General features: G+C 41.6%; 1 protein-coding gene across 5 annotated transcripts in view; it reads right to left on the bottom strand.

The window, feature by feature from the left end:
- The window catches only part of TENM1 (teneurin transmembrane protein 1), a 327,538-nt gene that overhangs the window by 100,394 nt on the left and 214,522 nt on the right, over positions 1–12,622 (bottom strand). For all 5 annotated transcript variants that reach the window (XM_087940951.1, XM_087940953.1, XM_087940950.1 and 2 more), the window contains 2 exons: positions 9,056–9,202; positions 1,423–1,639 (listed from right to left, as the gene is read on the bottom strand). In XM_087940951.1, the coding sequence (XP_087797077.1) occupies positions 1,423–1,639; positions 9,056–9,202 (364 nt within the window). The remainder of the gene's footprint in view (positions 1–1,422; positions 1,640–9,055; positions 9,203–12,622) is intronic.

The raw sequence follows: 12,622 nt of genomic DNA, 5'->3' as shown, positions 1-12,622 counted from the left end.
AAGAAACCAAGAAAGTCCATCTGCCTTTGGAACAACCATGGCCTGGATGACTGAAAATCTCCATAGACCAGGGGTGTCAAACTCAATTTCATTTCAACCCCGTATCAGGGTTGTGTTTGACCTCGGAAGGCTGGTGGGCAGGGTGGGTGTGGTTATGGTAGGCATTTGACAGGCTCAAGATATGCTTTTTCTCTTCCCTTTTTTCTTTCCACAGTTCTTTGCTATAACCATTTCCCTATCTCTTCTACCAGATATTACAGGCAAACATTTATTACTTATACTTCAGACTCAACTACACTTTTTATTTCTAAATTTATATACCATTGTTTAATAGTAAATTGCTTTCTCCAGGCAGAAAAACTATTTATACTATTGCATTTTTATCATTCAACTAATAATAAAAATATCATGACATAAATAACATGATAATACAAGATCTAACAGCAGAGGTAAATTTCTGGGATAGTAAATAGAAATGGCTGTCAATTATAGATTGTTGATTGTAGATTAAATGGACCTACAGTAGGTAAAATTTGGAATTAAATGTAGTATTAACATAGGATGTTGCTTGTTTTCTATCCAGATCAGACACTTACTTGAGGTCACATCATTGTAAACCTGTCCAATCTAGTCCTCCAGCAACTCTCTGCTGGCCAAAAACGGGCTGCGCGGAGGTCCTGGCAGAGTGTTGCTGGAAGTCACGGAGGCTGAAAATGGGCTGCATGGGAGGTGCAAGCACACATGCCCCGTGGCCCGTTTTGGTTGGCAGAGGCACTGCGGGGCAGTCCTTTGATATTTCCGGGATTGTCCCACAGGCCAGATGTAAGTATCCCGTGGGCTGAGTCCAGCCCACAGGCCTTGAATTTGACACTCCTGTCATAGACGATCAACTGTACCGTTTGTCAGCTTTGGAAGCCATGCTGAGGCCAGATGCTCCCACGCTGTCACATTTTGAGCCTGGGAAAGTGGGAGGGGGTGGGAATTCCTTGGAGTGTATGTAGTTAGGCATAATAACATTCTTTTTCTAATTCAAGGTCATGTTATTTTGCGCATAAGTGAGGGGACGTCTCAAGTTGGGACGGATGGTGATTGGGGCATGTGATGTGATGATGGGTGCAGGAGATGGATTTGTAGTTTTTTTACTTATTGCAAGGAAGCCTGGAACTTTCAGATTTGGGATTTCCCCCAGTTGTGCCAGTTTACTATCCAAAATATACTTGTGAGAAGAAGACGTCTGTCTCGGCGTGATTGGTTGGCGTGGAGGTTTGCTGGAACGCTGACACCATTTAAGAAACCATTTTTAAAAATGGCTAATAGTCAAAGGCCCCTCAACATCTGGGCAGTCCACGGCTGGCTGTGCTACTCAGAAAACACATCTCTGTGATATAAGAGGGAGGGAAGAAGGGAGGGAGGGGGGCTTACCTGCTCTCCAATAAGACATCACCTTGAATGACGTGAGTGCTCTCCTTGCCAATCAGAAACTTGATTCTATCGTAAAAGAGCCTTGGTGAGTGCTGCAAGAAGGGAGGCTGACTTTGCTGAATGAGGTCCAAAGGATCAGGAGACCCTTGGCAGAGAGGGCTGGAGAAGCAATTACTCTGCTGACAGCAATCAGGATCAACACAGTCTGTCAAACCATCTGCAAAAGTGTGGGGGGAAAAAAAAACAGAAAGATGCTGCAGAAGAGATTTTTTTTAAAAAAAAAACACCCAGTTGAATGCTCGGAAATGTAACCCAGAAAATTGTTAGTCAAACGATAAACGTGCAAATACAAGCCTGGGTGTCTGGATGAAGTTCAAGGAGAAGATTCAAGCTGACATGAACAGCGTTCTAAATTTCCATATCAAATCTAAACCATTTCTTACAGGCAGGATTTTCCCTTAATGTTATTGGGAAAAGGGCACACAATAAGGAAGGGGTTAAAAATCAGCTTGCTCACATTCAACCTTTGACTATCTCGTTTTTAAATAAGTGTCAGAACACTATGTTCCACTTATGAGAATGTCACTGAAACGGCTTTTTCCTTTGATGTTATTCTGACAAATACTTCAGATTAAATTAAAACTAGCGGGATGACATAAAATCTTTCTGCGCTTACGCATCCCCTTGACCCCTCCATCTATAGCCATTGTTTCTCATCCTCTTCTGTTTAGGCATTCTTAACTATAAGATGTGGACTTTCCCCATCTTGAAGCAAGTATGAATAAGCTACAGTAAGTGTAATCTATGCTGTAGTCAGATCCATAGATGATATTCTTGGTAGTAGACTAGAACCATTATGAGCTGCGGTGGCACAGTGGTTAGAGCCAGTACTGCAGGCTACAACTACTGATTGCTGGCTGGCTGCGGTTTAGCAGTTCAATTCTCACCAGGCTCAAGGTTGACTCAGCCTTCCATCCTTCCGAGGTTGGTAAATTGAGGACCTAGGTTGTTGGGGGCAAGAGGCTGACTCTGTAAACTGATTAGAGAGGTCTAAGATCTAAGAGGTCTAAGATTAGACAAAGTCTAAGTGCTATTGCTATTATTTCCTGTAGAAGACAAAGTGAACAATATGCCTCACACTGGCTATATTAGCACAACATGCTGAGTCCTAAAACTTGGCTTTACAAAATTAAATGTGTTTAAATTACATGCTAATTCAATTCAGATCAAATCAAATATTCATTAAGGTCACTGGGGGATTTTAAGAAGAGATTGGATAGCCACTTGTCTGAAATCGTTTAGGCTCTCCTGCTTGAGCAGAGGGCTGGACTAGAAGACCTCCAAGTTCCCTTCCAACTCTGTTATTTTATATCCTGTTCTGTATTCTGTATCTGTACCCAGGGAAGAGAGCTTTGACAAACTGCAAGCCGTATTATGCAACGGCAGTATTTCCAAGATTATGGGCAAAGCACTCCACGCATATGATAAGAGAAAGAAAAATGAGGCTTGTGCCTGGAACAGAAGATTTAACCATCGGGTTTCAGTTTGAAGAATGGAAATTCAAGAAGGAAAAAAAAATGGTTTGTAAGAAGAAGAAAGTGAAGGATGAGGCAGACAATAGGTAAGACTTTGGAAAGGAAAAAAAAGTAGCATTTCATTTTCTATATAGAAAGATTGGTTAGATTGTTCTGCATAATCAGTGAGCAGTATGGGACAGGCATACCAGAAAGCAACGGTATGAATGGATCTAATTGTTAAACTAAATTAAAATTTCATTTGAAACAAGAAAAACAAATAAGGGAAGGAAGGTCAAGTAAAATAATGAAAGGGAAAAGGGAGGAAAGCTTTAAAAGGCAGGGCAATGCTTGGCTCAAGATAGAAGAATAACCGTAAGATGTTGGTGCTCTCTGAGCTTGGTTGTTTTCTTGCAGTCATTTCATTACCAAACTAGGTAACATCATCAGTACACAGAAGAGTACAAAAATTACACCCCAGCTTTGATCCAGGTAAACAATAAAGGATGAGACGATCAGAGGAAAAACATGAGCCCAGACAAGGAAAAAAAAATCTGAATACACAAGAGGAAGACAGAAAAGACAACATAAATTTTAAAGGAATAGCTGTGGAATACCAAAACACAGATTATTAACATGTAATGAAAGGCTGAAAATTCTCGAATTACTTGGTCTGGGGGTTAAGTACAGTGGCTCAAGATCAGAACTGTGCTCTTCTAAATTTATTTTAAAAAGAGGATTCCATCTCTATATCCTTCACGCGAATCCAAAAGACTGCAAAAGGTAAAGAATAAGTAGAGGTGTCCCTGCCTAGGCGTGTCCGACTCTAGGCCGCAGTGCTCAAATCCGTTCCTTGACAGAGGGAGCCAGCATTGTCCCAAGATCCTTTCCATGGTCATATGGCCATACGTGCCAAAGGCATACGGAACGCTGTTACCTTCGTACCAAAGTGGTGCCTATTTATCTACTCTTATTTGCAGGCTTTCACACTGCTAGTTGGGCAGGAGCTGGAGCAAGGAACTGTTCTGACCCAGCTCTCCAAACTTGACAAACCCTCTGGTGTGAACTTAAAGGATTCCTTTATTAAGAATGCCGGCAGCCCAGGCATAAACTTTCTCTTGTAAGCTAACAAGTACAACCGGCCGAGAGATGAATCGTTGTCTGCCACATTTATTCATCTCCGCCCCCTGCCTTTCATCTCCAGAGCTAGGGTGGGCTTCACTAGCAGTGGTGGCTCTTCTGTCCCAAGGACCAGCCCATAGATTTCCACTGCTCTCCTCTCCTCTGCCTTCTGCGGATCTGTGCATCCGGCACTGGACCCTGCTGTTCCCTCTCTTCCTCAACAGTCACCTCCAGAACTGGGGGCTGTTGACTCTCCATCTGAGGGCGGATGGATGGCCCAGGCTCCACCTCTGTCTCTCTCTCTCTCTCTCTGCCAGCTCCATTCCCTCTTCCCCCTCGGAGATCTGAGGTTGCTTTGATGCTGACCCTCACTCCCACACCTCCTCCTCTGATTTACTGCTGGAGGAGCCGCTGGTTGACAGGTCACAACAGGAACGGGATCTCACCCTGTTGCTTTTCAGCTGACAAGCTCAGCGTCTTTAACTGCTGGGCCATCGCACGTCCCTAGGTTAAATCACCCAAATAAAAGACAAAGGTGAGTTTTTGAAAAATAAATAAATCAAAAGGACAGCTTCCTGAAAGCAAAGACTATCATAAAGGATGTTTTTGGTCACCGTCCTTATGGTGGAAATGTTCAAACATACCCAAGAAGACAATTGACTAAGCATGTATGAGTTTCTAGCTTCTTTTTAAGGGCTGCATTCATAAAACATCTCTCTGTTAATAGGAGATTGGAGAGTCTGAGAGTCTGCAGTTAGATCAGCATCAATAGCACTGGGGTAGAGAACCGAATTAGAATGCTTGATTTTCCTGGAAGCTACTTGGCACAGCCCAGACAAGAGAAACACAATGCACTTGGCTCCGAGGCACAGATATGTCATGCAGTCAGCAAGGGACAGAGAGAGTGACATGATCCTCGCTCACAGCCCCTATATGCAGTTTATCCTTACATTGCTGTTGGGTTTAAGCTGCGTTGTTATTCTGTACCCCAAAGCTTTAATTAGAGAGTTGCAAACCACCCCCATAGTCTTCTCTAACAATTGACTGCTGATGCTTCTTGATCCATAGGTGGGCAGAAGAGGGAGAAAAACGGAGCCTGGAGCTGTTTGGCTGATCTCAAAGGCCAACTAGCAAAGGAAGAAAGGGAATTGGCAGACCCCCTGTGAAGCAAGGAGAACACAGCAGAAGAGACAAAGAGGCAATCTTAATGCGAACTGTGAGCGGTGTAGGAGAAGCGGCATCTGATGAGAATGTCACGCATCCCACGGCTGGTCCTGCTCAGCCTTGCCAAACTGGCACAGATGGACACCACAAGCTGAAATCAGCTGTCCGTGGCGCTGCATCTGCTGCAGAGACGTTTCAGCCAGACAAAATGTGCCTTTAATACAACATCTGTGATAGGAAAGGTGAAGGAAGCTCAGAGATCAAGCGAGAAGGCAGTCAGTCTCTCTGAAAACAGATGGGAACCAAAGGCGGCTGGGGAATTCTGGGAGTTGAAGTCCACAGGTCTTAAAGGTGCCAAGGTTAGATGCCCCTGGAGTGGATCATGAGGTGCCCATTTCATTAATCCCTTAGTCTGTGTCTATGTTACCTTTGGGGATCCAGTCTGGAAATGGAAAGCAAAGGTACGTGAAGAAAGGTAAGAAGGAACTGATGGGGGTGTGAAGGGAAACATGACAGTATCCTTTGAACATTGGAAAGGGTTTATGTGTGATAGTTTGAAACTAAAGAATTAAAGGAAGTAGCACTTCTGAGTACTGATCCACGGACATAGGAACAAAAATAAAGGTCCCATTTTAGAAGGCAGAGAAAATGGCCTTGAGAGGCGGAAGGAAGAGATCCTACCAAAACAATGGCCAAATAAAAGAGAACGGAGTCTGGAGTAAAAATGTAACTGGAATAAAATGTCTTGAGACAAGACCTTCCTTAGTTCTCACAAAGATATAGGGAGAGAGAAGGAAAGCCCATTGAGACTCACAAGATTCTGTTACTATAGCTTTACAATGTAAGTACAGGCAGTCCTCGACTTATGACCATGGTTGGGCCCAAAATTTCTGTTGCTAAGTGTGACAAATTGCGAAGGGAGTTCTGCCCCATTTTATGACCTTTCTTGCCACAGTTGTTTGGTGGAATCACTGCAGTTGTTAAGTTAGCAGCAAAGTTGCTAAGTGAATCTGGCTTCCCCACTGACTTTGATGATCAGAAGATGGCAAAAGACGACAACGTAACTCTGGGACACTACAATCGTCATAAATATGGGTCAGTTGCCAAGTGCTGAATTTTGAACATGGGACCATGGGGATGAGGTGATGGTCGTAAGTGTGAAAACCAATCATAAGTTACTTTTCTTAATGCCATTATAACTTTGAACAGTCACTGAATGAAGGCTTGGGTGATGTCTCCTGTTGGACTGACTCCTCCACTTCTTCCTCAGAGGCCTCAAGGGAGAAGGAAATAATTCCTGCCACGTCAGGAATTTCTGACCCTGAACTGTCAGCAGAATAGGTCTTGGCTGGGGAGAGCATGCAGGCCAGTGAGGAAGAGGGGGAGGAGCTATCTGCCATAGTAGATCCCAGAGCATGCAAGTCCGAGAAAAGGAGTTCTGCCAAATTGCTCAGGTAAAGGCCAAACCTTTCTTGATGGGCTGCACCAGAAGCTATTTAGCATGGCAAGCAGGTAGAAGGAGGTATTACTGGAAGCAATGTGTATGGGCCGTGGCCAGATGTTTATTTGTGAGATGCTGCATTGGATTTAGTTTAAGTTGCCAGAAAGCTTTGCGTTCGTGTTTTGGATCCTGCTGAGCAGCTGGTTATTTGTTTGATGGACTAATTGGCCATTGCCTGGAAGTTTATTCTGGAGCTTGTTCGTGGCTGGCTTCGCTTGTAAACAACCCTCTGAATTCTTGTCCAGGGCTGTTCCTGTGAATTCTACCTGAAACTCTGACCATTGGATTGGCTGACAAACTGAACAGGAGGTTCCAAATCTGAGGTTGGATTTTGGTTTATTTTTTGAAACTACCCAGGCAAAGCCTATGTCAACTCAAAATATTTCTATGGTCTTTTTAGAGTTGCCAACAGAAAGGCGGGGGGAGCAGTGTAGCTGCTTGGAAAACCGAAAGTACATTCCATAAATGTTTTCAAAGATAGTAACTAGGTGACTAAAGTTTCTACCATGCAAAATTCTAACTGGGGAGCATGATTGATGACTCTTGGCGATGGATGTGTCTCATTGGAGAACATGAGTTATGACACACCCAGGGGGTGGGGGGGAAAACCAGGGTCAAGGGTGACAATGAATTATGTGTCTCAGAGTTGGCTACACCCAGGCAGTGCCGGACAGTTTAATTCCCGATAAATCCTTTTTAAGTTTTGGAAGTTTGGCTCAAGACTCATGATTTAAATAGGGGTAACTGCCGGAATCCTGACAGCCTGCATTTCTGAGACTGTTTTGAGTTTGCTGTAGGTTCATTCCTTTGTTACCTAACTGGTCTCGAGCCAAATTGCTGTTCTAATCCAGCAGCCGTGAGTGAGCTGAAAACCTGAAACAGAACTGCTGGGGGAAAAGACAAAATAAAGCTCTCTTTACACCAGGGTTGGTTTAGAGCGGAGGTCCCTAAACTTGGCAACTTTAAGACTTGTGAACTTCTACTCCCAGAATTCTGGGAGTTGAAGTCCACAAGTCTTAGAGTTGCCAAGTTTGGAGACCTCCGCTCTAAACCAACACTGACATGCGGGTGAGTGGGGCATCACAGCTTTTAAGTCAAGGACTGTCTGTAATATTGGCCAACTTGACATTGAATTGCTAGCCTGATCTACCTTGAAGGGCTGACAGCTATAAAGCCCTATGGGACTCGGAGCTTGGGTATCTTTGATACCACCTGTTGAAGGTAGAATCTGTCAGTCTAATGAAATATAAGGAGGAACCTTATAACCTTCTTTATAACCCCTTTATAAACTTCTTTTACCAAGGTTTTTAAGTGAATCATGCAATCATTAAGCAAAACTAGCTTCTCTCCTTAACTCTGCTTTTCAGAAGCTGACTGGGAAGGTTGCCAACAGCAATCACATAACACTGGGATAGCAAGAGCACTTAGACTTATATACCGCTTCACAGTGCTTTTCAGCTCTCTCTGAGTGGTTTACAGAGTTTACATACTGCCCTCAACAATCTGGGTCTTCCTTTTACCGACCTCGAACGGATGGAAGGCTGAGTCAACCTTGAGCTGGTCAGGATCGAACTGCTGGCAGTCGGCAGAGTTAGCCTGCAATACTGCATCCTAACCATTGCGCCACCATGACTCTTATGCTGTAGTGGGATGCTGCATTTGTTGTAAATACATGCCAGTTGCCAGGTACCCAAATTCTGATCATGTGACAGTGAAGATGCTGTGATGTTTCTATGTGTAAGGACCAATTGTAAGTCACTTTTTCTGTGTTGTTATAACTTTGAATAGTTACTAAAGTCAAGGACTATTTGTATTGTGCATGTTGCTGAACATTGCTTAGAGTCCATTGTAACTTCAACCCTATAGAAGATTCATTCATTGATATAAAATGACATATACATTCTCGAAAATTATCTTTGTTCATATCTTTATCATTGTTGGTGTTTAAAAAAACGGTGGTGGAGCAGTGGTTAAAATGTAGTAGGCTAACTCTGCCCACAGTCAGCAGTTTAACCCTGACCGGCTCAAGGTTGACTCAGCCTTCAATCCTTTTGGAGTCAGTAAAATGAGATTGTTGGGGGCAAGAGGCTGACTCTGTAAACCACTTAGAGAGGGCTGTAAAGCACTGTGAAGCAGAATATAAATCTAAGTGCTATTGCTATTATCGATGTTATTTTCACAAAGCGTTTTAGGGTATTAAGTGAATCGTTGTAAGTCAAGGACTATTTGTATTATATATATTGCTGTATGCTGCTTAGAGTCCATTGAAACTGAAGCCCCATCGAAGATTTGTTCATTCATATACACTCTCGAGCAATGACTGTCTCCATACCTCCATCATTATCGATGTTATCTTCACAAAGCATTTCCATAACAACATTGCAGCCCATTCCGCTCCAGCCGACTTGGCAGACACAGTGCCATCCATTTTGGTCAAGGGTGCACCTTCCATTTCCATAACACAGACCCGGGCATCCATCTGCAAAGACACCACATAAAGAAAGCATCGTGCATTATCTCACCTGCAAAACAATACACCAGCAAGCAATGGGCTTTTGCTTAAAAATTAGGCCCTCTCTTTGAATAAAATAAAATTACTATTTTTCAAGGCTGTTCATGAATTTTATACGCAAATGAAAAACAAAAGCTTTCTGGAGCTTGCCATACCATTAACTGTATATTTATCCAGAATATTTCACAGGATTTTTCTCTCTCTGTCAGTCCTTTGCCTTCTATGCATCATGAATGTAATGCCCCTTAAACTGTTTTTCCCAAGGCCCCAAATGGTCTAGGATATCATCTAAAATATTTGTGTCGGCATCTATGGATTTCTTGAGAATGTGTCTTCTGATATTGCTCAGGGTTTTTTTATGGGATTTAAAGTCATTTCTTTCATTAGGGATCCAGCTAATCTTTTCATTTAACTCTTTGAATATGAAAACCTAACGTTGAATGCCTGGATATTTACAGATCTAAAAAAATGGATTACATCCAACACTATATCAAAGAAATCCTTTTTATGAAGTTTATCACCAGCTGTAATAATCAAATAAGGGTTTCTCATGCATTCTTCCCTTTGTAATGCCTTAGTAAAGTCTCAGAATCTGTTCTGGATTTCTGGCATTTCAACTGTAGTATTTCTTCTGTATTTCTGTAACAAAAAACACTATTTCTGTAGTGTTTCTTCCCCAAACCCCAAAAACTTTAACCTTAGACTGTCTACTATTGACCTCACCCCTTTCCTAAGAGGTCTGTAGGGGGCGTGCATAAGCGCACCAACGTGCCTACCGTCCCTGTCCTATTGTTTCTTTTATTTTTCTTTTATTTTTCTTATATGTACTCATTTCATGTATTCATAATTATGTATACACTTTTACTTATCTCGTAAACAATTGACAAATAAATAAAATAAAATAAATAAATAATAAATTTCTTGCTTCGCACATTCTCTGTTGTGGTTTCATTAACTACAACTTTTCTGTCTATGACACTGTTCATTTCCCAGACAAATTTTGGCTTATATTATCTGCTGTTTTTCATGGTGTCTTCATATTTTGGTAACTGAGTTCTATTTTCTTTTTTCTTTTTAAATATTAACATATTCTACTGCTTCCAGTTTTCCTAGCCATCATGAATGGTGCAGGTAGACAAAAGTCGGTTACATTTTTATACAAACTGCATGATCCATAATCTGTGTGTTCAAGGAAGCATGCCAATAGTAGAAATTAGCTTTCTCCAACCTTTGAAGCTTTTACCTTCAAAGAATAGTTTCCAAAATTCCCTGTATAAATATAGTTCTATTTAAACAACGCAATGTATTAAGATTTATAAGAACACCATAAAAAGGAAGGAAAAAAAAACATTCCCAGGCAATGCTGCCTGGAAATTTTTGAGCGATGCCATGTAGTTCTAAGCTATCTTCAGCCTGCCTGGTTTGAAAGTATGATTGCAATTCTTTGGTTTTTCCCTTTTCCATCTTATCCTCATTGCAGCCTGATTTTCAATTCAAGAAGCTGCATATAAATGGGAGCTGCTTGTAGCGTTCTGAAGCTCTTTAATTATGCTATATCGATTAGTATGTCTGAATGTTGACAATAAACTGTGAGTCAGCTGCTACGTCTAAAAGCAAATTAAAAAAAATATGTATTTTAGCATGCCTATTGCACTCCTTAGTTCCTCATCACAGCAGACAGTATGTCTGAATTCTCTTACCAATATTGTTTTACTAATGGCCAGTCATAAAACACCCGTTTACTAGGTAAAGTTGTTCCTATCAATTTTCTACAGCAGCCCTGGAAAAGCCACAAGGATTTCAGCTGTTTTGTTCTTATTCTATGTGAAATAACAAAGCTGCTTCTCCTTCTCCTTCTCCCCCCCTCCCTCTTCTTCTTCTCCCTCTCCCTCTGTTCTCCTTCTCTTCCTCCTCCTCCCCCTCTCCCTTTCTCGCTTCCTCCCTTCTCCATATGGTGCATAGGCAGGGCATCTGAGATCGGTGTTGTTGAGCCAATAGATACATCTGTTGGGTACTTGGTGTTCTCTGAGCTTCATAGTGTTTTGGGGGGAGATGTTTTGTTATCCAACTAACTCTCAATAGAGATTCTCAATCATCCAGGTCATGATTGTACCAAAGGTGCTTTTTCAAGAAGCAACTGGACTTTCTGGTTTTTCTTTGAAGATGTTTAGCTTCTTATCCAAGAAGCTTCTAACTAACTAACTAACTAACTAACTAACTAACTAACTAACTAACTAACTAACATCATAGAGTAAAGATGTGAGTGAAAATGGCACTTGCTGCCGATTTATGTGTAGTAGCATGCACTGCCAATCCTGGTGAAGGTGTGGTGTCCTCCTTGATGGATTAGAACATTATTTCTTCCCTGTTTCTCTATCTGGTGCATTTTCTTGCTTCTCCATCTGTTTTTGCTACAGAGAAGGTGCTCTGGGCTGGGTGATTCCTTTTTCTGACTTTTGATTCTGTCTTTTCTACAGTATCTAGGTGGGTTTGTCTCTATGTGTCTGTTGACGGTTGATTTCTCAGAAGTGTGTGAAAGAGTTGAGAGCTGTTTGGAAACTAAAACAGTATTTGCTGTGTGAACAAGGAGACAGCAAGGAGCTTGGGTGTGGCTTAGCTCAACTGTTCTGTACCGAAGCTGCTTGGTGCTGTGAATGTAAAACTGAAACTGAAACTCTCTCCTCTGCTTGTGTTTTGCAATTAGAACAGATTTCTTTTCAGGTGGGGAGGGGGAGTAGAACTCCTTAGCATCAGAGCGTGTTAATAATAGTATACAAAATACTAATACTCTGATGGTCATTTGGATAAATCCTTTCTTAGTGAGCATCTAGAAGCCAAGAGGAACATACGTACCAAATTTCAAGTTTGTAGGCTATTAGAACTACAAATAAATATAAATCCATGTAACAGCATTCCTAGATGAACACAATAATGAAACAAGCTTAGTAGTAAAAAAAAGGGAACAGTGGCCTGGAAATTGTTAAGAACTGAACAACTCAAAAAAGCTTGGTCACAATTGTTTAAAAGTCATCTTCTTTGCTTTCTGTCTTTTTTTTTTTTTTAATAGAGGAATCAATTTAACTGTTCACAAAAAAATACATACCAACAATCCAATTTCAATTTCAACACCCAGTCCGATTTCAAAGTATAGTACTCCTTCCAGAGTAATGATAATAGTTTCAATCCGACAGATTGATAATTGCAACACACTAAAGCACTCAGCATAACTGGATATGTGATTAATAGACTGCATTTCTGCGTCATAAATTTTGCACGTGCATGCCTCATTATTGACAAAGGATATACTGTATACCCGCTGGCAGTTTGTAAGGTCAAGGATGGTGTTTATAAGAGGGGAACTGTAAACTTTATTTTGCAAGAGTGTTG

This window comes from Pseudonaja textilis, chromosome 12 (genome assembly GCF_049901715.1).
Source record: "Pseudonaja textilis isolate UNSWEBS1 chromosome 12, rPseTex1.2, whole genome shotgun sequence".
Classification (NCBI taxonomy): domain Eukaryota; kingdom Metazoa; phylum Chordata; class Lepidosauria; order Squamata; family Elapidae; genus Pseudonaja; species Pseudonaja textilis.
The sequence above is the reverse complement of the archived record's forward strand: the minus strand, read 5'-3'. Positions and strand labels throughout refer to the sequence as shown.